The sequence below is a fragment of the Falco naumanni genome, chromosome 7, assembly GCF_017639655.2.
Source record: "Falco naumanni isolate bFalNau1 chromosome 7, bFalNau1.pat, whole genome shotgun sequence".
NCBI lineage: Eukaryota > Metazoa > Chordata > Aves > Falconiformes > Falconidae > Falco > Falco naumanni.
Genome location: NC_054060.1, coordinates 4,160,981 through 4,186,622, shown reverse-complemented (window position 1 = coordinate 4,186,622; position 25,642 = coordinate 4,160,981). Strand labels below are relative to the sequence as shown.

Below are 25,642 nucleotides of genomic sequence, written 5' to 3'. Positions count from 1 at the left end.
TGGGGGCTGCAATCGGTGGCTCCCATCAGTCCTGAGCTCGGTTCTTGCTTCAGCCGACCTCCACCGTCACCCCATCCGTAAGGGGGTCCCTAGCCCAGGGGTGTCCTGTAGCCCCCGGTCCCACCGCACAGCAACAACAGCCCCTCGCTTGCTTTGCTTGCTTTTATTAACAACTCAGTGCAGGTTTTCAGAGAGCAAATGGTTTATAGACACTTTGCTTTCATTTGAGCTTCATTACATTTACTTTTTTATTCTTTTTTGCTTTTTTTTTTTTCTTTTTTCTCCCTTTTTTACAAAAACCAGTTGTAGTTATTAACAGCTGTACATATTCTGCTACATACTTTGGTGTAAAGTTGAGAAGTCTGACTCAGTAACCCTCCGCCAGCTCCAGTACATGCAGTTCCTTTATTTTTTATTTTTTTTGGAGGAAAATGAAGCACCAACTTGCAAACCAGTGACCATGCGGGACACGAGCTGGGGGTGACCTTACTGCTGGAGGAGTTTGCCACAGGGGCAATCCAAAGCTCCCCAGCCCTTTCAAATGCACCTCCCCATCAATGCAAAGAGGGGGGATGCTCCACAAACACCAGGGGGTCAGACACTGGGCCCAAGTCTGGGGGTGCAGGGGGACACCTGGAGCTACCCCCGCATCAGCCCCGGGGACCAAAACACACAGAGGGCACTGCCAAACCCCTCAGCAGGCGCCAGCGTGGGGCTGTTGGCACCGGGGGCCTTGTCAGAGTGACTTTTCTGAGCCAAACCGCCCGCCCTTAGAACACTTTCCCTAAATGCAGGTTTAAAGAGCTTGCTTTTTCCTTCGCTGGGTAATTAGCGCACAAGATCAATCCCATCTCCTCCCTGGCCGAGGCAGCACACAGCGAGCACCAACGAGCCGCACACAGCAGACACTGTTTTCCTAGGACATCCCCCTTCTTTTTCTTTTGAACACAAAAGGGCAAAACATCTCCAAATCCTCTTATTTTGATGGGGGGAAGAAAAGAAAAAAAAAAAAAAACCCAAATCATTTCCCATGAGACCTCCTTCCAACCCCAACTCGCCTCTCCCGGCCCCAGAGCGGCTGCTCGGAGGGATGCGATGCCAAGCGCACACCCCAGGTACCAACCACCTCCAACTCCATCCTCCTCTCCCCCATCTGTACTATCCACGTCTGTAAACCAGGCAGTTCTCACCTGAAGCCTAAGCAATTATTATTTTTGACCAGATTAAAATCAAAAAATAATCCATAAAAATGTAGTATAAAAATTCTCTTCCATATGCTACAATACAGGGTGAGCGCTTCTGCTACACAAATACTTTTATTTCCTGTTACGTCTTTTTTTTTTTTTTTTAACCCTTTAGTACAAAATGCTGAAATGCAGGCCTGTGGGGGGAGGGGGTTTGCTTCATCGGAACCTATATAACCAGAAGACACAAGACCATATAGCCCACAGGACCCTACCAAAGCCAGCCCCTTCCCCCCACCACACACAAACCCTACTTGTTAGTAAACTTTGCTTTTAAAAAAACTGTATTTTAAAGGTTATCAATTCTAATTCTTTACTTTCATTTGAATACAAAACACATAAGTTGCTATTATCTTTCGTGGCTCCCTGAGCTGAATTTACTATGCTTTCTTTGAAATCACTCCTCATTGCTTCTGTCCGAAGACCAAGAAGGGCTTGCGCAGACGATCCCGCAGCGTGGGCTTCCCCTTTTCTTCAAACATACGAGCACAAAAAAATCCATATATAAAAAAAGGTGATTGTGTTGCTGATGTCCCATCAGTAGCTGAGGATCCGACCGAGTCCCCCGCGGTCCCAGCAGCGTCCCACCATCACTAACACACCGAACAACGCACGGGTACGACAGTAGGAACAACTTTCACCAGTGGACATCTTTGCTCAGCCTGGTTACGCGCTGCATGGCAAAGTCACGTCCCAACGGACGCTTCGAGGGGGTAAGGAAAAAAAAAAATAAAATTGCCACCACCAAAACCATCAGTGGAATACAATTACAGCAGACGAAAAATACACAACTAGTGTACCGGGAGGGGTCCCCCACCCTTCCAATGCTATTTACTAGTCCGTTATTTACATTTTTCACAAGTCTTATGCAGGATGCACAAAAAAAAAGTCACAATAAAAAATAAGTCCTTTATAGTGCCACCAAAGCGCAGACGGAAAGAACCAGAAAACAAACAAACAAAAAAATCAAAATAAAACCCAAAACCCTAAAACCAAACAAAAATTTGTTTAGGGCTTCAATGTGTGCCATATTTGCAGACCTCCAAATAAATCCGTGTGTATTGTACGCTGGGCCCTCAAGGCAGAGCCCTGCCAGAGCAGCCGGTTCGTGGCCGAGCCCCCGGGGCCGCCCCGGGGCAGCCCCCCCGAGCCCCCGGCCGCTGCCCACCGGCCGCCTGAGTCCTGCCACGGCCGGGGCTGGGAGCTGCCAGCCCTGCTATAAAATCCGCAGTTAGTAGATGACCTCGTAGACTGTGGCCTTCTTGTCACCAGAGCCCGTGACGATGTACTTGTCATCTGCTGAAATGTCACAACTTAAGACAGACGAGGATTCCTTGGACTGGGGGTGGGGAAAAAAAGCGGGGGGAGAAACCCCCCAGAAAAGCCATCAGTTTGGTTTCCCCGATGAGGCTGCCGCGGCTGTGTTCCACCAAGCAGCATCCATGCTGGTGCTCTCACTACATCCCGCAGGCTGGGTACCCATCTGGCCACCCCAAAAGGATTTTCCCCTCTCCAGGATGATGCTGCGAAGGGGGTCTGGGTGTAGCCCACCCCCGTGCCCAGCCCCAGAAGCAGCCTCCTACCTGGAAGATGCTCGCTCCGTAGGGCGTCCTCCAGGCGTTGAGCAGGTTGTCTTTTCCAGTACTCACAAACCATTTACCTGTGCCCAGGAAAAGCAGCGTCAGCAGCCGAAAGCTGCCGCTGCCGACTCCCTGTGGCCAGCAGCGCCAAAGCCACTGGCCAGACCCTGAAGCCAACATCTCCCTGCCCCTGCCCCCCCAGAGACTTCTGGCTGTTTAACCTCAGAAAGTGGAGATTTTGGACAAAACGAACAGCCTGGAGGTTTTTCCAGAGATGCTCACCCCAGCCCCCCTCCACCGGGATGCACTCCAGCACGAGCAGGTGCTGGTTCACCACCTCCCGTCACGCGATGTGGCAAGCGGCAGCCACAACTGAGGTCATTTTACCAGGACAATCCCCAAATGCGCCATCCGTGGGATGGATCCTGGTCCATCCTCAGCGCCACACCACTGTGCCACACGTTGTCCCTTCCTGCCATGGTTCTTCATCATGTGCACGCCCAGCTGCCACCGAAGGAGCCGAGCGCAGCACCGGAGCTGCTTACCGCAGTAGGCAAACTTGAGGGAGAGGACACAGCTCTCGTGGAGGTGCAGCTGGTACTTGTCGGGCTTCGTGTGGTGCAGCACTTCCACGTTGCTGCTCTCCATGCCCACCGCCAGCCACTCGCCCGTCGGGCAGTACCCCAGGGAGAAGATCTGCAGGGGGGCAGAGGGGTGCTCAGAGGGGCAGCCTGCACCCACCAGCTCTGCCTGCAGCCCCCTCTGCAGCCCCAGCAACCCCCCATCAGGGATACCCACTGCCCGGGCGCAAGCTGAGCTGGGGGCCGACCCCTCAGAGAGTTCAATATCGTGACTGCTTTGCCCGCAGCGCTGGCAGCAAGGCCAGCAATTCAGAAGAGAAACAGCCCGACAGGCAGGGAAGGACACGGCCAGGCCCTCTTAAATCACCCCCCAGCCACCGATCCGTGGGCAGAGCGCAGCCGGCGAGGGTGTCCGTCTCTGCAGCACAGCCCCGGCTCCTGCCCCAGCTGAAGCGCAGCCTCTTCCATGGACAGCACTTGTGCCTTTGGACAGAAAGTACCTTCCTGGCATCCTCCAGAAGAGGAAAACTTGGCATGGAACGAGGTAGGACTAAATAAGCTCTAAGCCACAGCTACTCATGTGCTGGAAACCCTGGTGGCACGGCTTCTGGATGCCCAGCTCCATGACGGCGAGTATTAATGCTGTGCCATGGGGCTGGTGGCTGGCACACAGCGGAGACCTTGACCACCCGGCTGCCGTTCTTGACCCTGACCACACAACTCCAGTATCACCAGCTGTATGGCACTGGTGGAGGTTGCTGGCCAGCTCCAAAGAGGTGCAGCAGGGTTTGGAGAGGCACATCCATAAATTAGGAGCAGCTGTGCAAGACCTGCACATGCTGGGACAGCTTGAGCCCCATGGATGCTGCTACACTTGCCAAGAGGACACAAAGTCCCAGCTTTGCCCCTCTGGACAAGGGCTCTGGGAGGGTCTGCAGGAGGTTGCCAGAGCCTGAGACCTGCAGCCATCTCACCTGCAAGGCACCTAGAGCCAGCCTGTGACATCCACAGGTGGCCCTGGGCAAGCACTGCTTTCCTAATGGCAGCCCAGCCTTGCAGCAGATGAAAAAGCGATGAAAGAGGAGCTGAAACAAGAGTCAGGGAGCCCCAGAGCTCTCGCCACCCTGAAGACTCTTGGGTTTCACCTAAAGCAGTGCGGACAACCACGCACAGAGCTAACAGGGGCCTGTGCAGGCCATTTTCCCAGCAGGAAAAGCCCCCTCCCACAGCCACACAGGAGCTGGATGCCGAGCAGACTGCCCCGGTTAAAGCCCTCCATGGGGTCTCCACAAGGAGCTGCATGATGAGGCAAGGTTGCTCCCCCCTCCCAGAGCTGCGGGCACCCCCTGCTTACCTGGGAGGTGAAGTCATGCTGCTGGAGCTGCCTCCCTTCCCGCAGGTCCCAGGAACGCACTGTGTTGTCCAGACCCCCCGTCCACAACTTCGTACCATCATGCGAGATATCTATGCAGCTGGCACCATCCGTGTGGCCTTGAAATTGCCTTTAAGAAGCAAAAAGATAACACAAATCTTCAAGGGGAACACTAGCAAAAAGCACACAGTTGTTTCAAGGTGCTCAGGCTACATTTACGAGGCTTCTCCACACCAACCATGCCTGGACACCTACCCAGGGAGCATCCTTTGCCATCCTGGCCAAGCCTCCTAGGCTCACTTACCAAGCATCACAAGATAGCATTCTTGTCGCCATCCCCGAGGTCCTCATGCCAAAACGTGGCCCGAAAGACCCCAATTACGGAGAAGAGCAAGCTGCAGTGCTCCCAGCCCTCGTGCCGCGGCCAGGTGCTGAGGCTGGCTCACCTGACAAGCGTCTGGTTGTGCAGGTCCCAGACGGCGATGTTGCCGTCGCTGCAGCAGGAGAAGCAGACTTTGGCATCGGGGCTGATGGCTAGGGCGTAGCAGGCGGGGGCAGAGGAGGTCAGCTCGGCCTTGATGCGGGGTGTCGGGGAAGCCAGGTCCCAGATGGTGAGCGTGCTCGCCTCCCCTCCCACGATCAGCGTGCGGCCATCGGGAAGGAGCTTGCAGGAGCGAATGTAGTTATCTCTGTTCTGGAGGGGGACAGAGGCGGCGTTGGGGGACAGCAGAGAACAATTTGTCACGGTAAAGGTAGGGGAAAGCAGGGGGAACATGCGCTTGGGGACCAGCGGCAATCCACTGCGGCTTGCTCGCTTGTGTGTGCATCAGGGATGCTCCAGCCCCCGTGCGCGGCCGCGCCACCCCCAGCCCCCTTACCAGGCAGTCCAGCTGGGAGATGGGGCTCTTGCTGCCTGGCTGGCTGATATCCCAGATCTTCACGCACCCTTTGCCGCCCGTGTAGACGTGCCTGGTGGGGTTGCTGATGGTGACGGCACACACCACCTCCCCGTGGCTCAGCGTGTTGATCTGCCGGGCGTGCCGTGGGATGCCGGGACCCGCCAGGGCATCGTGGGGAAAGGGGACCGGCTGCATCTGCCCGTCGGCGCTCACGTGGAAGGAGTAGGCACTGTCAGGGGAGGGCAGATGGGGGGTCAGCCCCACGGACAGAGGTTTGCTGCAAACCCAGCATAAGGGGCAGGCAGGTGGCATTGCAACCCAGCTGTCGGGTCATGCCTTGCCCCAGCAAGCCGGGGGCTGGGCCGGCCCCAGCCCCATGCCCACCTCCCTCCCGGGCACCCATGCCCACCCAGCAGGCAAACAGACAAAGAGGGGCTTACGGCTTCCCTCCCGGGATGGACGCCAGGCTCGAGGGCAGGCCGGGGGCTCTCATGGGTGGGTGTGGGTCAAAGCCAACCTGCCGAGACACACACAGACACGGGTGAGGCCGGACACGAGCGGAGCACGCGAGCGAACAGCTTCCCATCCATGAGCCCAGGCAGGCGGGGGGACACTCGGCGGCTCCCTCATCCCCCTTACTGCTCAGTAACGAATTGTTATTTTTTCCCCTGGCAGGAAAGGGGAAAGACTGGGGAATCAGCCAAAGGTTTGGGCTTGCAGACAAGGCACAGTGTGCGACACTCACCCTCCCCATGCTGTTCCCAAATGCCCAGCGACGGGAGCAGGCAAGCCATGCCCACCACCCCAGCTGCAGAAACCCCCATCTCTACAATTAAGGGCAGTGTTTTACTTCTTGTTTTGACTGTGTTTTGCCTTAAAGCATGCCATCGAGTGTTTAGCAAGAGTCATGGGAATGGGGCTGTATAGTGGGTACTTTGCATGCACCCAGGGGGAAGGATAAACCCCCCTGTAGTGGTACATGCACATCACCCCATGGGGAGGCATCTCTACACCCAGCACCCTTCAACAGCAGATGAATCAGCTAGTGAGGAGCCCCAGTTTCACAGCTGACACAGGGGAGACACCCCTACACACACCCCCAGACCCTCCCCACACCCACCCACCCCACCGGGAGCGAGAAAAGGAGCTAAAAGTGCTACGTACAGCTCCAAAGCTCACCATTGGTGACCGGCCATAGGCAGCAGCGGCGGCGGCAGCAGCGCTCATCTGTGGGGGGATGTTGTGGAGCCCCGCGTAGGCACCAGGGCTGGTGAGCGAGCCGTTCATCTCATGGTGCCCCATCATGGCGAAGGGAGCCGCGTAGGAGCCCGCAATGGAGATGGGTGTCCGCAGGGCCGAGGCTGAGGGAGGGTTGGGGACACGGTCAGGTGACGGAGCCCACCAGCATCCAGCCCCACTCCCCCCAGAGGCAAAGATGCAAAGGCTGGACCTCCCTCCGCACCCCATCTCTGGCACCGGGACCCCCTGAGCTGCCCTGGATTTGGTCCCCGATAAACCTGAACCCCCTCAAAGCTGCTGTGCTCCCAGTAGAGGACACGGGCTGAAGCTGTGCTGGGGACAGCAGCAGAGGTGGCACCAGGGGACTGGTACCCACCCAGGGGGTCCATGCCGGTCGGTTTGCCAGGCATTGGCCGCAGCCCTGGGGTGCTGCTCGTCCCCGGGGTTGGAGCGTCGTTCCTTGGCGTCGGAGTGTTCGACTTGAGCCCGGGCGTTGACGATTTGTCATTCTGCAAGGAGAAAGGATGAAAAACAGGAGGATGAGGTTCAACCACTGGCATCCACAGCCCCTGCTCACCAAGACCCCAGACCCAGCAAGCACCCACAGCTGGCAGGGTCAGACCCCCCTGCCCCAGCCGAGCAAAGGACATACGTGGCCCAGGTCTTTAGTCTTGGAGGAGGGAGTGCTGCTGGAGGAGGCGACTGAGGCCGGGCTGTTTGGTGCGTCCCCCTTCTTCAGCCCGCGGGCTTTGTCTATGCCGTTCTCTGGGGGGGAGTGGGCTGGGCTAACCCGGGGGGTGGCAGGGTCCTGCGAGACAGGAGAAAGCATTGGTACCCCCCCAGCAGCGGGGAGAGCTCCCTCCGGCTCCTCTTCCAGGCAGGAACTGGGCTGGTGACAGGGGGCCCCTAAGGCATTGCCCCCCACCCTCCAAACCCCCACCACACCACGGGAGAGGAGCAAATCTGCCAGAACACCCCCACGGCTCACCTCATTGGAGACATCGACCACCAGGTCATCGCTCTTGTCACCATCGCTGTCCTGAAACACAGCGCTGAGTTACATCCCGCAGCGAGCTGCCATACCCTGGGGTGGGGGGCAGCCCCCCAGGGAGCCCAACTCCCCCCCCCGCCCCCCCCAGCAGCACGACACAAGTCACCATGCCACATTTGGAAAATATTACCCAAACCTCACTTTCTCCCACCCAAAGTCCTGCCCACACACATGCTGCATGCCCCATGCCTGGCATGCCCGCATCCCCCGGGGGCTCTAGGGGTCCCCCAGCCACTGGACCCCGCTGCAGACCATCCCTGCCACTCACATATCGGCTCATGCTGTCCTTCTCCTCTGCTTTCCGCTTCTTGGAGTCAATGCTGTAATCCGTGGAGCTCCGATGCTTCTCGCTGGCTCTCAGGCTCTCAGAGGGCGAAACGGAGTTATTCTGCAAAAACAAAAGACACTTCTAGTATTGGAAGCAGAAAGCGACAAGACTTCATGAGCAGCAGCTTAGAGGGTGCTGCAAACAGCCAGCCAGCCCTGCCCCAGACTGCAAAACCCCGCCGGGGGGCTGAGCCGCTGCAGCCCACCATGCCAGGGGACAGGGGCAGCCAGGGCTGGGGGCTGGCCGCCACCAAACTGAGCATCGCCCTGAGCCCCGGGGATGCTGTCGGGGCAGCCCCACATGGCTGCTCCGCTCCAGCAAGGCTGCTCACGGGCACCTGAGCCTATTTACTGCAAAAGCGGAGCAGGAAAAAGGGAGCTGGTTGTTGTTTCAAAAGGCAAACCCTGGGAGGAGGCTGTGGGCAATTGCAGCAGCTCCCAGCAGCCGCTGGGATCCACCAGCGGGTACTGGTGAATGCAGAGAGGGGATAAGCTGTGCTCCCCTACACCAGCCCCATCTCCACATCGTCCTCTGCCCCTGACGGGGGGAGCACCAGAGCTTTGCACAACCCTGGTCACGGGAAGGGCTTTGCACAAGGGCTGGCACCCACGAGAGCCCATGGGTGCTTCCCCCAGAATCCGCAGTGTTGAGGGGCCTCATCCCCGGCATTTATTAGGGGAGCAAAGGAACCGCCTCATCCCAGCCCCAGACAAGCCAGACAAGCAGCCGAGCCAAAAGGCATCCAAAAAATGTTTGGAAAAACCCACGTCACCAGGCGCCCCGCTGCACAGCTCCGCTCGGGGGGGGCTGTCTGCGCTCGCTTCAAGTAACAAAGCCCAGGAGATGCCGGCATTCCCAGGAAAGCCCCTCGCACGCTGGGATTGCGCCGGGAGCAAAAATGGCAGCGCAAAACCACCTTGAGAGCGCCGGAGAAAGCCCAGCCCTGCATCGCCCTGCAGCACAGCCCCAGCCCTGCGCAGATGCCCTTCAATTAGTTTCTCAGAGCAGCAGGAGAAATTACCATCATTTCATGTCTTGTAGCAGAGCCTGCCACCCCTGCTAAGCAGAAATGTTCCTAAGCTCCTCTGCCTGCCTTTCTTTCCCGGCTGAAAGGGAGAACTAAAGCAGTTCATGTTTCTCCTCGGTACCCAATAAGCAGCTTTGGATAACACCGGGGTCTTTCTTCTCAGGCAGTCATGCTGAAAAACCTCGCAGCTACCAGAGAATCATGTCAAGCATTTAGAGGCATCGATCCATTCAGCCCGCCGCTGGCCCGCTGCCAAGAAACTAAATATTTTTTATTGCACAGGCAAGGCTAGGAAAATATGAATGACTAACTGATTATCGTGCGCATTAAACCTCCACGGGGAATACCCTGTATTTTATTTTATAGATCGGGAACCTTCCCATCTCTGACGGCCCCCTCCCCGCTGAAGGAGCAGGTTAATGATGCCCAATTCCCCTCTCCCCCCTTAAATGGCACTTTTCTTCCCATCCGCCCCCAGCTCTCAAAAGGCCCATTTGTGGGCTCGGGGATGGCAGGAAATCGCTGCAAAGCCACGGCTCAGCCAGGCTTTGTCCTGCCAGCTTTTCCCCGAGACGGCGGCATTGTGCACCCCGGGGTGGGGGGCGCGGGCTCAGCCCCCCTCCACAGGGAGGGCAGCCCCCCATCAGGCTCTGCCCACCGAAAAAAATATATTCCCTGCGCTCTCCATCCATGCTCAGGCACTGCACCCAGCCAAAACAAGAACCAAACTGCTGCTGTTAACGCCGAGGTGTCAGGGACACAAATAAAAAGCAGCCGTGCTGGAGGTGATGGTTGCCCTCCACCACGGTTATTTAGCTGGTTAGTTAACTGCTTGACCTTCCAAGTCCTACTTAACACAGCGTAATAGCCAAACCCATCCCAACAGATTAGATGACCCAAGATAATAGAAGAGTGATCAGGAATAAAATAGCTTTCCTAATCGCCGAAGGATTTTTAGCCAGGCAGACTTGACTGCGCTCATTCACAGGGCTTAGTCAATTGAAACCGAATCTCGAAGCTCCGCAGCAATCAAAAAGATTTAAACCAAATCTCATAACTGGCCCAGAGGCGGCAGCTCCGCTCCCCCTGGCACAGCCAACAGCCCAGCAGCTCCTCCACTCAGGGTGGGGGGTTATTTTTAATTTTATTTATTAAATAGGACCTGTGCAAAAGGTTCACACCCTCAAGCCTGTATTTTAAAACAACAGATAAAACACAAACACGCACCCCCCAGAAACTGTCGGGGGAAAAAAGGAGGTAATGGGACTTACTGCACTTGAGTCTCGCTCTTGTAGAGGAAGGCGATGTCAGAGGTGAGGTCACAGCCAAAATGAAGACAGAAAAATAAAGCAAGTTAGAGTAAGTCTTAAAACAGAAAAATAAACCTAGAAGCTCCTCACCGGACACTCTCCTGCCTTAACTCAAAACCTTCCTGTGCTCTCCTGGGCTTCGCTTTCAAATCCCCCTGCGTCCCCCCCACTGCCTCCTGCCTCCTCCTTTTTGCCAATGGGATTTATTTGGCAAAGCACATGGGGCCGAGGGAAACACCCTGAAAGGCAAACGGAACGGCGTTAGCCGACGGCACGTGTACCCCAAGTCACAGACCCAGGAGAAGGTCCCCACCACCCATCTCCGCAGCCACGCGGGTGGGTTGTGGTTCAGCCATTCGTTTGCCCTGGCATCTCCCGGCAGTTTGAATCCATGCATAAAAATGAATGTAACTGGATAACTGCCACCGATAGTGATGGGTTTTTTCTCTCCCTGGCTTTCATGGGGAGGAAAACCACCCCAGATCCACCAGCAGAAGAGCCCAGCAGCTTCGTGAGGCTGCTGGATAAGTGCCCTGCAGATGGGCATGCTAAGGGGAAAGATCTCGGATCTTGGTGTATTAACAGGCAGAGGGATTTGCAAGGAAAATCTTCAACGCTGCTGGCCTGCAACCCATCTCATGAATCATTTTATCTTCTGAAAGATTGTCTTACCGCTAACAGTAAGAAAACCCAGCAGGTTTACAGTGAATATTGCTGGTTTCCAGACCATCAGAAGTGTCTGACGGTGATGGAGAGGAGGAAGGCTGCTCTGCCATGAAGGCACGGCTGAATGGGGACACAGGATCTGCAGCAAGACTCCACCACAGCCCATGGGGACTCAGACCTGTGTGCAAACTCGGGGGGCACACAAGCAGCTCAACCCACCAGATCGTTCCGCCTGTGCCATTTCCTGAGGCAATTTGCATTCCCTGCCCTAAACCAGCAAAGAGGGATTCGGTCTGGAGGCAGGTCCCCTCCTCCCCTGCCACCTCTCAGAGACCCTGCCAGCCCCGGGCTGCTCTCAAGAAGCATCCTGACCTCAGCAAACAAGCAAAGCAGGGAAAGCTTTGGCATCACCTGGAAGCTGCCGCTGGGAATATCCCACAACAAGCGGCAGCACCTTCCTTGGCCACCAAGGCTGATTTGAGGAGCTTAAGCATCATATAGGGAAAACTGCACCCCTAAAAGCACGAGCCCCTTCCCTGAAGCCCGCTCCCCTGAGGGATGGGGCGGTGGGAGCAGAACCACACCTGGACCAGGGCATTTTTAGCACCAGAGAACACAGTGATGAGCAGCCCCCAGGGACCTGCTCTGGGGCCCCAAATACAAGATGGACATGGACCTGTTGGAGCCAGTCCAGAGGAGGCCACAGAGATGATCAGAGGGCTGGGGTACCTCTGCTGTGAGGACAGGCTGAGAGAGTTGGGGTTGTTCAGCCCAGAGAAGCGAAGGCTCCAGAGAGACCTTACAGCACCTTCCAGTACCTAATGGGGGCTCATAAGCATGATAGGGACAGACTTTTTAGTAGGATCTGTAGCAACTGGACAAGGGGTGATGGTTTCAATCTCGAAAAGGATTGATTTAAATTAGATATTAGGAAGAAGTTCTTCGCTGTGAGGACAGCGAGGCGTTGGCACAGGCTGCCCAGAGATGCTGTAGGTGCCCCATCCCTGGCAGTGCCCAAGGCCAGGCTGGACGGGGCTGGGAGCAGCCTGGGCTGGTGGAAGGTGTCCCTGCCCGTGGCAGGGGGGTGGGACTGGATGGGCTTTAAGGTCCCTTCCAACCCAAACCATTCCACGACCACACTGACCCGGCCCCTTGCTCTCACCTCTGTGGTCCAGGTCGTGATGGTTTTTCTCGTCCTTGACGGCGAGGTGTGCCTGGCTGCCCAGGGCACCAAGAGCCAGCAGCCCCGAGCTGCTGCCGGTGACCGGTGGGATGCCCGGTGGCTGGAGGCCCGAAGGATGTGGCGGCAGCTGGACCGGGGGCCCATGGGCGGCATGGGAGAGGTGCTGGGCCTGGAGCTGCTGCTGCTGCAATGAAATCACCAGTGAGCCGGGGAGGGGGCAGCAGGACCAGGGGGGATTTGGAGGCATCGAGCAGTGGCATGGCAGCGGGAGCAGTGCCAGGAAGGGGCATGCCCAGCGTCGTGCCGGGAGGGCAGCGAGGCGATGCCCTGGGGAGCTGCCCGCTTGGCTGCCTGGAAGGAGAAGCCCCGTTAGCAGGAGGGACGGAAGGTGCCTCGTGTATGGCCCCGGGGATGATCCCCAACGCAGCCAGGTGGCAAGAGTGCATGGTGGCACACACCCCTGGCCAGACCATGGGAGTCATCTTTAATTCAAGGTAATTCACATCATCACTGCAGACTTGGCTAGTTTTGCTTTTCAATAGATATAAGCAAAAAAAAAATTAAAAAAAATTAAGGAACACCACCCAGGATGAAGAAAGCAGCTCTGGCTGGAGTGCCAGCTGCTAAACCAGATCAGAAAGAGAAAACTCAAGCATCCAGGATCCTCCCAGGACACCTCAGAAAAGAGAAGTTTTGCTTATTTGCTCAAGGTTTAAGGCAATTGATAGCACAAAGAAAACAAGAAAACCTCCTGCACAGTATCTCGGCCCCATCCTGCCACCCTACTGCTCCCAACCCCTCTGACACCAGCGGGATATTCCTTGCACTGGGCATGGGGCTGGCCAAACCGCAAGTGCACCCCCTCCCCCAGCCACAGCACATCACCACCCACAGTCCCCAGCATGTCTGCAGGAGCCTGGCTGCTGCTCCCCACCTCCCCCGGGGGCTTTGGGGAGCCACGAACCCCGGTCATCCCGGCATGCATGCACCCAGCCTTGGGAGCTGCTGGAAAAAAATGATCTGCAGCTTTGAGGAGAGGAAGGGAACAGCAAACGCATCCCCTTTCCTTTCTATTTCGAATACAAACTTGAAAAAATAAGCCAAAATGCAAGCTACTATCTGTCTGTTCTCCAGGGTGTCACTTCCAAGAGCCCCAAGGCCGCTGCTCCCGCAGCTCCCCCACCCCAATGACCCCAGCGGTCCAGCCAGGAAGGTCCCAGAGCTGCTGCTTGTGTTCCCAACCCTGCCTGCACCCACAGCCACTTCAAGCAGCACCTTATTAGCTGCTGGTGAAAGCCGCATTTGGGCGACTTCAGTGGGAATCATAGGCTTGGGGGGACGGGACAGCCGAGCTACGGCAGAGCCCCCCCAACCAGGTCAGATCAGATTTTCTCCCTCCCCAGCACCACTAAGCGCGGCAGAAGCTGTCACTGGACCAGGCAGCTTTCTAGCAACCCAGGCTGCGCACGGAGCAGGATCCCACCACGCGGCAGGTGAACACCCACCAACCCACAGCACCGTGGGGGGCACAGATGGAAAGCAGGCGGGGGTCCTCCTGCAAGGGTCAGGGGGGGCTCAGCTCCCAGCGACAGCCAGGGAGCAAGGGGCTGCTGCTCAGCCCAAAGCGCAGCAGGAGCACACCAAAACCCCCTCCCAGGCACAGCGGACCTGACGTTTCCAACACTTCCGACAAGGAAATTTCCAGCACATCTTCCCCAGTACCCCTGAACAGCGAGTGGTGGGGGGTTACCAGTCCCTGCAACCAGTCCAAAAAACACACTGGGAAAGGGCCAAGAGCGGGCTTAACGTGAGGGGTCCCAGAGGTTCGCACCCACAGCTCAGCCCTGTCAGAAGATGCACTTAAAAAGTTTTCCTGCTGCCCTCAAGGCAGGCTGGACCCTGCAGCACCCCAACACCACGGTGCAGCAGCCGGCTGTGCTGCAAGGCTGTGCATACAGCCCCCAGCCCCAGCCCTGCTGAGGGCAGGCTGCACCCCCTGCGAGCATCCCGGTGGCCCCTGCAGCGGAAGCCAGGATGCAGCTTTTCGGAAAAAAAAAAAAAACCCACACTGAGGCCATGTCTTCAGGGGAAACACACGTTCCACCCACCTCCCGACTAAAGGACCTATTTTAGGGGGCAGCAGGAAGGGGTGACTTGCTGTCACACGCTGATGGGCACAGCGGGACCCAGCTGCCTCTTGCCGCCCAGGGCAGAGCTGGGTGCAGGGAAGAGCGGGTGGGCGACCCACACCTGCCAGGCTCCGGTTTCTGAGCCTGGTGCGAGGGGAGAGGGAAATCCCCAGCCGGACGGAGCCGGGCATGGATCTGAACGGCAGTAGCTGCAGTCTGAGGCAGAGGAGATGCATTATCTTAAAACGCAGCTTCTTCCGGGCAGCGCAGAGGTCTCAGCTGTGGCAGAAGCCAAATTGAGAAGGCAATTAGGCCTCTGCAGTGCTGTTATAGGAAAAGCATAAATCATTTTGTCCTCAGAAGCAGGAGCTTTCCGGCTTCTGCTGGGCTGCTCCATCCACAGGGCAGAAGAGGGGAAGCATCCTCCAGACCTCCATTTGAGGAGGTGTCCTCAAACCAGCAGGTGCGAGGCAGCAGGGTAAGGAGACCTGGCAGGCAGGGCAAGGGGAGCACCAGGAGGGGGTCCCCAGCCCCAGGGGCTCTGCCAGATGGTGCCAGCGCCGTGCCGGTGCATCCTCGACACTGCAGGGCACGGCCCCTGCCTCCTCACCACGCACACGTGCGGAGACCAACCCCTCCAGTCCTTCCGACACCAAAGCAAAACGGACCGAGCCTCAGCTCTTGCTGAAATCAGTGAGGCTCTTTACATTCCCAATCTCGCCGTGTTTTACACCCATGTAGGCGAGAGGCAAGGCTGGTCATTTTATCAGAGCATCATCCCAGGGAACAGCCCCCGATGGTTTCCAGCACGGTACGCTCCTCTCCTGCAAGCTCTCCAGCAGCGCCCATTCCCGTGGGGCTGGAATACACCAAGATCCAATGCTTTATCCTCAGCAATTTCCAACTTCCACGGTGAGCAGAAATACCTGCACTGCATAACGCTCCTCCCGGGAGCTTTCCAGCCCAGGGTGACCACCTCCTGCAGGAGCCCCAGAAGGACATGGTGTCTTGGGCACCCTTGGGTCCAGGCAGCAACACTCCAGCCCAGTGACGTTGATGAGGGTCACAGCCACGGCACAGCCCCAGCAGACAAAAAAGCTCCACCACAAGCAAGCGCAGCAGCACCCAGGTGGGGTAGAACACGGAAGGAAGAATCACCACCCTTAGCCTCACACTCCAGCGGAGCAGAAAACTGCTGGATTCCTCCCCCGTTTTGTTTTTTTTTTTTTTTTTTTCTTTCACCATGCTGCCAGCAAATACATCCATCCAACAGCTCCATGAGCCACAGGGGACCGACCCTGTGGGGTCTGAGCCACGCTGCAGCAGCCCTGCTCCGGTGCAGGGGGTAGAAACAAATGTCAAGACACAACATCCCACTGTGGCCCAAGGTAATGTTTAAAGGTGTTTTTCTCCCCTTTGGCACGCAGGAACCAGCAAGCAGAATCCATTTGGAAAGCCTCCTTGCCAGGCAGCTCTGGTTTGAAGCCTCATCCCTCCATCCAGCATCAGCGCTGGGCTGCCCACATCTCCACAGGGTCATGAAGATCACATCTCAGGGTTGCAGACCTCCATCCCGGCACTGCTGGAAGGAGCCATGCCCCAACCAGGTCACTCCCATGGCAAGACGACGATAAGCCAACAAGTCCAGCGCACATCCTCGCTGCGGGCAAGGGTACCCGCATGGGTGCTGGAGGATCCCCAGGCTCCGCTCGCAGCTCCCCGCGGCCGCCTCTGCCATCCTTCCCAGCTGTGTCGCTCCCCCGGGGTTTGTGTGTGTTGGCCCAGGGAGTGGTGGATCCATGTCCCTCCTGCGTGGCACTCGGGAATCACGTCCTGGAGACTCCACAGAGCGGGATAAAATCCGCCTGGGACTCCGCAGTGTAGAGGGATGCAGTGTAGCTCAGTGATGCTGCTCACTCAGCATTCGCTGAAAAGCCCGTCTTCCCTCCTCTGCCCCTTATTCCCTTCAATGAAAAATGGTGGGTTTTTTAAAAATTAACATCACAGGGGGGCTTGCTGCAAACAGCCCAGGGAAGGGCAGGCTGCAGCTCTTCAGCCACCTTCACCACCTGAAAAACACCCCTGCGCCTGCAGCCAGCTGCCCGGGGTGGGTGCCCCACGCCTCCACCGATGGCAGGGAGAAGGCAGGCTGCTCACATCCAAGCAGGATCAGGGTCCTGCTCAAAGTCACGCACGCGCTGCGGTACGTGCAAGGACTTGGGGCAGCCTTCTGAGGCCAGCAGCCCTCCCAACACCTCCCCAGCGTGCCCAAGCTGCACAGCAAGCTCAGACCTGCTCAGGATGCTGCGCTGGGGCTTCTCAGCTGCTGGCAGTACCCCAAACTGGACTGACTTCCCTGCAGAGCCCAGGACACCAGCCTGCAACAAGGGGCTGTGGACAAGGGCGCTGCAAACCCAGCCCCAGGTGACGGCGGGGGACGTCAGTATCGCTCAGGCCCCAGGTCCAGGCCAGGCGAGAGGAGCTGGTGGGAGATGCGCAGACACAGAGATGTTTTCCTTCTGGGGTCCCTCAGCATGTGCCAGACAAATATGGTTAAGATATGAAGAGGTTACAATTTATGAGAAAGGCTGGCAAGGAATATCTCATATGTAGAGTGTTTTTAATTGGATTATGTACATCATGCTTCATGCCTTTGTTAACCGATTTAATGGTTCACCACTTAAGTTCACCACTTGCGTTAAATTTAGTAAAGTAGTCTAATCATTTCCAGAGCTATAACCAAATCAAGGGCTCAATTTCACAGAAGCCTGAAGCAGAGGAACTGTGAGACAATGGCCTAGATGCATAAAATTAACAGTTCTTGACCTCAAAAGGGGCAAAAAAAAAAAGGTTTTAATGATTTGGTGCTTTTTTTGTGTGTTGATTTTTGTTTGCAGCACCTGCACCAAGACGCTGGTGCAGTTTATAAATAGTAGTCCTCCCTTCCTGCAAGGCATGGCAGGGGACAGTAGAGCCACCCATCCCCCTGCGCTGGTGATGCATCCCGTGGGATGCGGGGGGCTGTGCATGCCCCGGCACACTGCCCTCTCCCACTCGAAAAGAGCAAACACACACAAGCGGTCTGCCCCACATGAGCAACCCTACAATAACAAACCACCGCATGCATAAAGGGAAGAAATTGTTTGCTGGAAAAAACACAGCCCCCTCTTGGTTTCACATCTCGGCGGGGCACCCAAGCAGGTGCAGCAGCCACCAAGCAGTACAGACCCACAACCCAAAACAGCTCCGCATCTGCCTGGAACACGCAGCACATCCCAGGGATAAGCTCTGTCCTCCTCTTCCAGCCATCCCAGCACACGGCAGCGCTTGCCCCTCTCCCAGCAGCAGCTGTCCTGGGTCTCCCCCTTGACAAGACGCAGCGGGAGGGGATGCTCCCAGCTGCCTGTCGGTCCCAGCACCCCCCCAGATCAGCCCTGTGCTCCCCCAGCTGCCTGTAACTCCTGCCTCCTCAAAGTTTGTCAGGCAAAGCGATTAAATGCCTGGCTGCTTAATGATGGGATGACACTCGCTCTGATCCAAGGAAGCAATTACCTTGAAAATGGGGGTCACAGGCCCCGCTCATTCACCTTAATTGAATTCCAATATCTGCCTCTAGCTGCCTGGGCTCCTGGCTGCGACTTAAAGCAGCTCATCAAAGCCGAGCATCTCCCTCGCTTGCTGTCTCTGCCATGGATGCAACCTCCCAGCCCGCCGGGAAGGTGCGAGGTGCAGGCAGCAGCAGGCAGGAGGCCAAGCAGCTGCACAGTGCTGCCTGCCACCCCAGCGAGACACACTCCTGTGCCTGGACCGCTTCCCAATGCCACCGCCACAACAAGCCCCACTGTGAGGGATCCGGCTGCAGCCAGGCTTTCCTCAGCCCCCCAAGGGCTGCTGCTGCAGCCCGGAGCACGATTCTGCACTTGGTGCTACCCCCACAAAACCAGAAAAACATATACAAGAGCAAGTCCAATGCAGAGAATCATGAAGTCCCTTGTAGCTTAAGAAAGAAGTGCAAATAGTTGTGCAAAAAAAAAACAAACTTAAAAAATTAAAAATCAGTATTTTCTGGAAAACAAACACCTAAACCCAAAGAAGCTCTGGAGCCATCTCCCCAGGATGCTGGCTGGGGACACTGATGTCCCAGCTCCAATAGAGAACAGGTTTGCTGCAGGACTGAGACCATCACACCAATTAAAAAGACATTAAAAATTGTTAGTTTTAAGGAAAAAAAAAAACACCACCCAAGATCTGCGAGAGAGATCCCGGTAAGACGGGAGCGGGTAAGTCAATGCATGGAACAACAACTCTGTCAAATTTACAGCACATTTCACATCAACAGCCCATGCAGAGACATGCCTGGGCTCAGGGGGCTCCGGGAGGGCGCTGGGCACCCAGCCCCGCTCTGCACCCCAAACCCTCCCCCATCTCATGGAGAACAGCAAATTTGACTGGCAGAGGCTCCTGGTGTTGCATTAGTGCCTGGTGAGGGGGACCGGGCTGCCCGAGCCGTGGCTGTCACCCCCCGTCTCGCTCAATGCCAGATTGGGGGAGTTTTGGTAGTTTGGGGGGGGCCGCAGGGTAGCGAGCCACCCTTCTTTATCCCCGCCTGAGCACAGGATTGCCTCTGATTATGGTAAATGATAGGAATAAAAGGGGTATACACACGGTGAGAGGCAGATTGGGAAGTCCACGTACCCCGATGATAGCATTCAACTCCGTCATTGTCACTTGCTTGGCACGCTCAACAGCCTGTGCAACTTGCTGTTGGTGCTGCGGGGACAGAGGCGCACGGCCAGGTCAGAGCCTGGCAGGGGGCACCCAACCAAGGTGCAACCCCCTGGAGATGGTCACAACCCCCCCCCCCCGCTGTTTTCTTTATTTTTTTTTTGGTCTATATTTTGCTCACAAGAGCAGCAGCCCAGGGACACTGCCCCACGGACCACAGGGTGGGGGGCGAGGAGCCAGAGCAGCCCCTCACAGCCCTTTTTTGCTCCTCAGGCTCAGCACAGACCCCCACAGCCAAGCAAAGCCCCTCACAGGGTCTGGTACTCCCCTACCCCGAGGGTTCTGCAACACGCACATAGGATCTGAGCCCCCTTTCTCATGGGGCGCCCCAGAACGGCCCCGCACCTCCAAAACACAGGTTTGTTGGGAACAGGTCCGTGCCCCCTCCTGGGATCCCCCCTCCCCAAAGGGCGCAGCACTCCTTCCTGGGGAAGCCCCCTGGGAGAAGCAGCACCCCACATCTGGGGTGTGAAAACATCCTTACCTCTTGTGACAGAAAAGGCATGATCTGGGCTAAAATTGTATTCAGTCTTTTAGCAATTTCTGTCTGAAAAAAAAAAAAAAAAGGAAGAAGAAAAAGCAACAGTCAGTACCAAGCAACCTCCCGTGGCCTGCACGAGGCTTCCCGGCAGCAGCACCGTGCATCCACCCCCACCCCCCACCCTGTGCATCCCCTCCCAGCCACACAAGAGGAAGCGGTGACTCCCAGAAGAGGCAACAAAAGCACCTTCGTGCTTGCTCTGTGGGACAGGGTCCCGTTCCCCACGCTCTCGGGATGCTTCGGTCCCAATCATGGAACTGAGCATCACCAACCAGCCCCAGCATCTCCGCACCAGCCCGGACTCCCCTGGCTGCAAGAAAACACAGCCAGGCGTTAGCCCGGCTCCCCATCCTTCGAGCAGCTGCTGCTCTCCGGAGCGGCTGGGTCACACAAAATCAGTTTGGCACACCCAGCCGGGATCACGCGCAGGGGCAGCCCCTTGCCATCACCTTCCGCTCCCAGCACTCAGTTGCGGGCACTGGGTTTCTTCAGAAGAAACCTCGGCAAACACACCGCCCTATGCAGCGAGTGTTTAGTCAACAGCGAGGGCTGGTGGGTGCTGCTCCGATCCCTGCGCCGCCGAGGTCTTCCCCCACCCCAGACTGAAGCCGCCCAGGTTCCTTTCATCATCCTCACATCATGCTCAGCAAGCTGAGCCCATAACCCTTCACACCCATCCACTCGACCACATTATTTGGGAGTTTAACAACAAACCTACGCTGTCAAACTGTGGTTTCTACAACACCTCCATTAACTGGGAATAACGTTTTCCTGGAGCCATAACCCCAGCCCATGTCTGGGGCAAGCCGGCAGCCCGGTGCCAGGAGGTGCCATCCTGCCGCGCACCCCACGGATGCTCCCATTCGGCACGCGGAGCTGCCTGGCTCCCAAGAGTTAACGCCGGCTGCTGCGCCAGCCGAGGCAGCTGTTAAAACAGCTTTTGGTCCAACTCAAACATGGCCTGAGCAGCCGCGAGGATTCAGCACCGCAACAATGGCCGGAGCCGAGCCCTGGCGCAGAATCAAACGCCCCAGAAATTCCTTCCGACAGCCCTGAGCAGCTCGTTATCAATAACAAAAGTGATTAACTGGGTCTTGCTCCAGCCTCCCCATTGGCAAGGTGCCTCCCCCCCGAGACAGCCAGCAGCTGCCCACGTGCTCCCCAAATCGCCACCGCCACCCCCAGCACCCCGAGGCTTTACTCTCCCCCACCTCCACTGCTCAGCCCCCAGGATGTGCCCTGCAGCAGCTCTGATTTTTGACTGCAACCCCAGCGGGGTGCTGACCCACAGAGGGGTTCTCAGCTCCACCTGCTCTCAAATACTGCAAGAAAAACCCAAATCCCATAGTCTGGGAAAAAAAAACAACAAAACACCACAACAAAAAATCCCACAACAGACACTCAACCCTTGCTTTGAGGAGCTGGGCAATGGCTGGGGCGCACTGGTGTTACTGCAGGACTAACCCAACAAGCACAATCAACGTGCCCCAGAATGAGCATAAGCAAGGAGATGGCAGGAGAACTCCCATCTCCCCCAGTCTAGACTCACCCCTGCAGAGGGAACCACCGCACGGAGACCCCATGGCCACCAGACCTCAGGGACCCGCTGCAAGGGGTCCCCCCGGACCCCCCGCCTGCTGCTCCCGCAGCACCTTTGCACGGGCATTGCCGGTTTTGGCTTCAAAGCGACGGGGATATTTCTGGACGTCTTTTCTGACAGCGCCCCTGTGATTAGGTTACACCTGATGCTTTTATTAGCCCTTCCAGAGGTCAGGGGAATGTGCTGGCGTGCCGTGTCGAGCCAGAGGCATCTGGAAGTGACTACGGTTTGGACTCAGGTACCTTGGCTGCAGCTAAGCAAGTGCTGCAGCCGCCAGGATTTCCACAGACCCGAACGCGAGGATGCAGGGCTCGTCAGGCGGCTGGTGACGGCACGACACTCCCTGCCCAGAGGAAAAGGGCTCCGGCCAGTACAAGTTTTTAAACACCAAACATGCGGTGCATCGCCTGCCGACCACTCCCAGCCCCAAAACAGGGCTGTGAGCTGGAACTGCAAAAAAATCAAGCCCAGGCACAGTGCCGCATCCGAAGGAGCGTGGTGCAGGAGCGCGGGTGGCGCCGTGCGTACCGCAGCCGCCCCAGCAAAGCGGTGCCACTTCAAAGTGGCAGCAGTGCCACCGACAACCACCCCGGCGCTCACATCACGCATTGCTCAGCGATAGGTAAACCTCTTTAAAGGCCTTTTTGGCACCGACGCATTGATTAGATTATATATAGACTGCAGCTCCATTAAATATTTATTCCTTCAGATGAAGCCTATTGGATTCTGGACGCAACAAGCACTCTGCGTATTGCTCCTCCAGCATGATTGCTTCTCCTGTGAGCTCTTTCTTGCCAGCCCCCAACAAATTCTAGAACAAAGTCAATCCTTATTTGAGGTGAGAACAGCGGTGCCAGCATGAGCAGTCCCTCCGGCTGCGTGTCGCAAAGGTCTTTTAGGTGTAAAAGGAAAAATGCAGCATCCAAACAGACCACCTCCACAGAGGGAGGGAGGGAAGGGGCTGAGTTTTCCCCAGGCACTATCGAGCACTAACACGGTCCAGACAAACAAAGACGCATGACGACCCATCGCCTCCACGTTTAGATCCAATTCTGCCCAAACTTCCAACAAAGATTTGAAGAAAACCTTTGCGTCCTGCAAAGAGACAGCCTTCCCACGTGGGATTCAGCAAGCAAGAAGATATTAGATGTCCAAAATACTGTGTTTACAACCATGAGGTTTCCTGTTAACATGAGATTCAATAATCTTTAAATATTTGTTCACTTTAACTTTTCCCATTCCCCCACATATTAAACTCTAGCTGTCCCCATTAAAAGTTTAATCAGGAGCGAAAGGGGATCCTCTGGCGCACCGCGAACAGGGGAGGGTTTCATGCCCAACACCTTCCCCATAACAGAGCTCATTCATCACCTTGGCCCAGAGAGGCAGAGCCCCCGAGCCCCCCCTCAGCCACTCTTGCCAAGAAAAACCTCCATTCCCCCCCCTGCTGCAGGTTGCCATGGCAATCCCAGCCTCCGCATCCCCTCCCGACACCCTGCATCTTCGCTGGACCACGGTGTGCAGCACCAAGATGGGGGCTGTGAATGAGCGGCAGATAAAAGACCGGGGGCTGCATAGGGCACCCCAGGAGAGGCACCCAGCCGCACAGCCCAGCACCGGCACCCACGGGAGCACCTCCCAGGAAGCTCACCCCAGGGAAGCAGGATGCTGAGGGCGGCTCTGTGCTGCTCGTTAAAAAGGGCAAGGAGTCAGGAGAACCTGAAATCCTGACTAATCCCCCCCGCAGCCCCGCAGCCCTGCCAGGAATCTGACCTGATGCTAGTCAAGAAACACTTTTGGGGCAATGTTTTGCAAGCAGGGAGGGGGGAAATCAGAGAAAACATTTGCACCGGTTATAAATCAAGAGACAGACTGCTTGGCCACAGGCTGCAGGTCCTGCCACCCGCTCTTAAAATGGCCAGAGCTGCTAGCAGCACCCAAAGCACTTAAGGACATGGAGAACCTCGGCTGGAGCCAAGTCAAGAGCTGGGCAGGAGCTCCGGCTGCAGCAGCAGTGGCATGGTGTTAAATAGCTACAGGGCTGGCTCCCCCCAGCAGCTCCGGCTCCCAGTCCTCTCGTCTTTACACCTGGACATGGCAGAGGGAAGTTTTAAAAATAACTCTGCCGGCCGTCAGTTGTGGGATACGCAGAGCGGAGTGGAAAGGAGCCGCCTTAAAAAACATGCCCGAAGTGCCCGAGTGCAGGCAGAGCCCCAGCCTTGAGCCAGGGTAAGGGGGTGGGGGGGGACCCCAAACCCCGGCGTGACACCCTGCAGACATTGCTCTGGGCGACAGAGATGCTCACCGTGCCAAAATACATTAGCCTTGGCCTTCACCGAGCAACCGAAGGGGAGGTGCAGGGCTGCCCCAGCCCCACCAGTACACCGGGGGTCGCACCCCAGCGTGGATCCCAGGGCACAGGACCAGACCCAAACCCCTCCTGGCTCCCAGCCTGCGGGAGGAGCGCTCAGCCCTGCTCTGGGGACGGAGGTGCTCGCAGAAGCCCAGCCTGCGGCCACCGCTCCGCGGGGAGCAGCCCCGGGCTCCCCAGAGGCCCTGCACAGCACACCCGCACCCCGCCGGGGCAGAGCCCCCGTGAACCTGCGTGGGTTGGAAGCGAATCACACCAGCACAGCAGGCCAGGCCACCCCAGATGCAGCCTCAGAACAGATTTTTGGGCCGCTGCAGACCAAGCTCCAACCCACTCTTGCTTATCGATTTAAACAGTGGGACGAAGGCCAGTGACAAGGGGCTGAACACACCGCATCGCCCGGCCAGCCCTTCCTCCTCCTGAAAAACACACCAAACCCTGTCCACTGCCTCAACCCCCGAACGGGGCTGGTGGCACCGCTGAAGGCAAACGGTCCACAGGACGCAGCATCAGCATGATCCTGGGGTTCAGGTGAGACTCCCACCAAGAAGCCCCCACCGAGCCCCCCAGCTTTCTCCATGGCTCCAAAACCACAGGTCTCTCCAGACACCCCCCACAAGGATGTTTCCGAGACGGGTCCGGAGCACCACTGCCCTCCCCCAGCTACCCCAGTCTCCCCCTGCAAACCTCAGCCCTGGAAGAGGGTAGCAGCGGCGGTTGGAGAAAGGCAAGGAGTAAATCACACCGCCGGTGAAGCACCAGAAGCATTTGTTGAAACCAGGATATTGTCTCTTTAAGCACATGAAAATAAGGCCCTTGAGCAGTGTGGTTCTCACTCCGGCGCACAATTATGGGTACTTTCAGCTGTCTACCACTATTTCAAGTGCTCTCTCCAACCAGGCTGTCAATGGCATGTTGAAAGCTATTTGTGGCTGCTATCGTTATTAGCAAAGTGGAGAGCTTCGCTGATGAGAATTAAATTCAGGGAGGGGGTGTGGAGGGGCGGGCCACAACCCCTCATTACGGAATTACCACGGGCACTAGGGCTGTGGGGTGGGGGGGGGCAGAGCTCACTCAGGACCCCCAAAAGTCACCGGGGGCTGCCGGTGCCTCCCGTAAAGCCAAGGGGAGGGAGAGGTTAAGCTGGCTGAGAGCTATTCCTCCCTACCTTAGGAGACCTGAGAGTATCACACTAACAAATTACTTGGCTTCTGAAGTATTTAGCAAATTATTACCTGGCACTCCTTGCTAACAAGCATGACAGAAAGTATATTGTGTTCTTGGAATATTCTAGAGAAAGAAAAAAAGAAAGCATGCCTCTCTTTCCCTGGAAGTGGCAGGAGGGTTTAGGTTTGTTCCAAGCATTAAGCGTTTAAGCACAAAAACAAGAAGTGCTTATGTGGAGAGATCTCAGCCATTAAAAAAAAAAGAAAATCAGCACAAAGGTTCTGCCCTCCGAGGTGTCCCGTTTCCCCACACAAAATTAAGTTTTTCTTTTGGAATCGTTATTCACTCTGACTGCATTTGGCAATTATCTACAGAGATCTGAACAAAAACAATGCAAAACCAACAGGGGAACGAGAGTTTCTTTTGTAAAAATCAATTAACCTTACAAAAAAAAAAAAAAAAAAAAAGAGCTTTGCCCAGGTTTAAAAAGAAAACTCCTGGCTGGCCTCAAGTTTAAGAAAGCTGAGCCCTGGGAAGAGAGTGCTTCATTCAGCAGGAAGACTGATGTA

At 56.5% G+C, this 25,642-nt stretch overlaps 1 protein-coding gene across 10 annotated transcripts in view; it reads right to left on the bottom strand.

Annotated features, from left to right (window-relative positions):
• Positions 1 to 404: 404 nt before the first annotated feature.
• The window catches only part of TLE3 (TLE family member 3, transcriptional corepressor), a 31,087-nt gene continuing 5,849 nt past the window's right edge, over positions 405 to 25,642 (bottom strand). For 2 of the 10 annotated variants that reach the window (XM_040601398.1, XM_040601399.1), the window contains exons 6-21: positions 19,879 to 19,941; positions 19,275 to 19,379; positions 12,460 to 12,664; positions 10,593 to 10,609; positions 8,235 to 8,354; positions 7,904 to 7,954; positions 7,568 to 7,723; positions 7,292 to 7,424; positions 6,841 to 7,037; positions 6,117 to 6,193; positions 5,656 to 5,905; positions 5,224 to 5,471; positions 4,760 to 4,907; positions 3,370 to 3,520; positions 2,828 to 2,904; positions 405 to 2,583 (exon numbers count right to left, since the gene is read on the bottom strand). In XM_040601398.1, coding sequence (XP_040457332.1) covers positions 2,476 to 2,583; positions 2,828 to 2,904; positions 3,370 to 3,520; positions 4,760 to 4,907; positions 5,224 to 5,471; positions 5,656 to 5,905; positions 6,117 to 6,193; positions 6,841 to 7,037; positions 7,292 to 7,424; positions 7,568 to 7,723; positions 7,904 to 7,954; positions 8,235 to 8,354; positions 10,593 to 10,609; positions 12,460 to 12,664; positions 19,275 to 19,379; positions 19,879 to 19,941 — 2,106 coding nt within the window. In that variant the 3' untranslated portion in view covers positions 405 to 2,475. The remainder of the gene's footprint in view (positions 2,584 to 2,827; positions 2,905 to 3,369; positions 3,521 to 4,759; positions 4,908 to 5,223; positions 5,472 to 5,655; positions 5,906 to 6,116; positions 6,194 to 6,840; positions 7,038 to 7,291; positions 7,425 to 7,567; positions 7,724 to 7,903; positions 7,955 to 8,234; positions 8,355 to 10,592; positions 10,610 to 12,459; positions 12,665 to 19,274; positions 19,380 to 19,878; positions 19,942 to 25,642) is intronic. The other 8 variants (XM_040601401.1, XM_040601400.1, XM_040601404.1 and 5 more) reach the window with 8 other exon arrangements.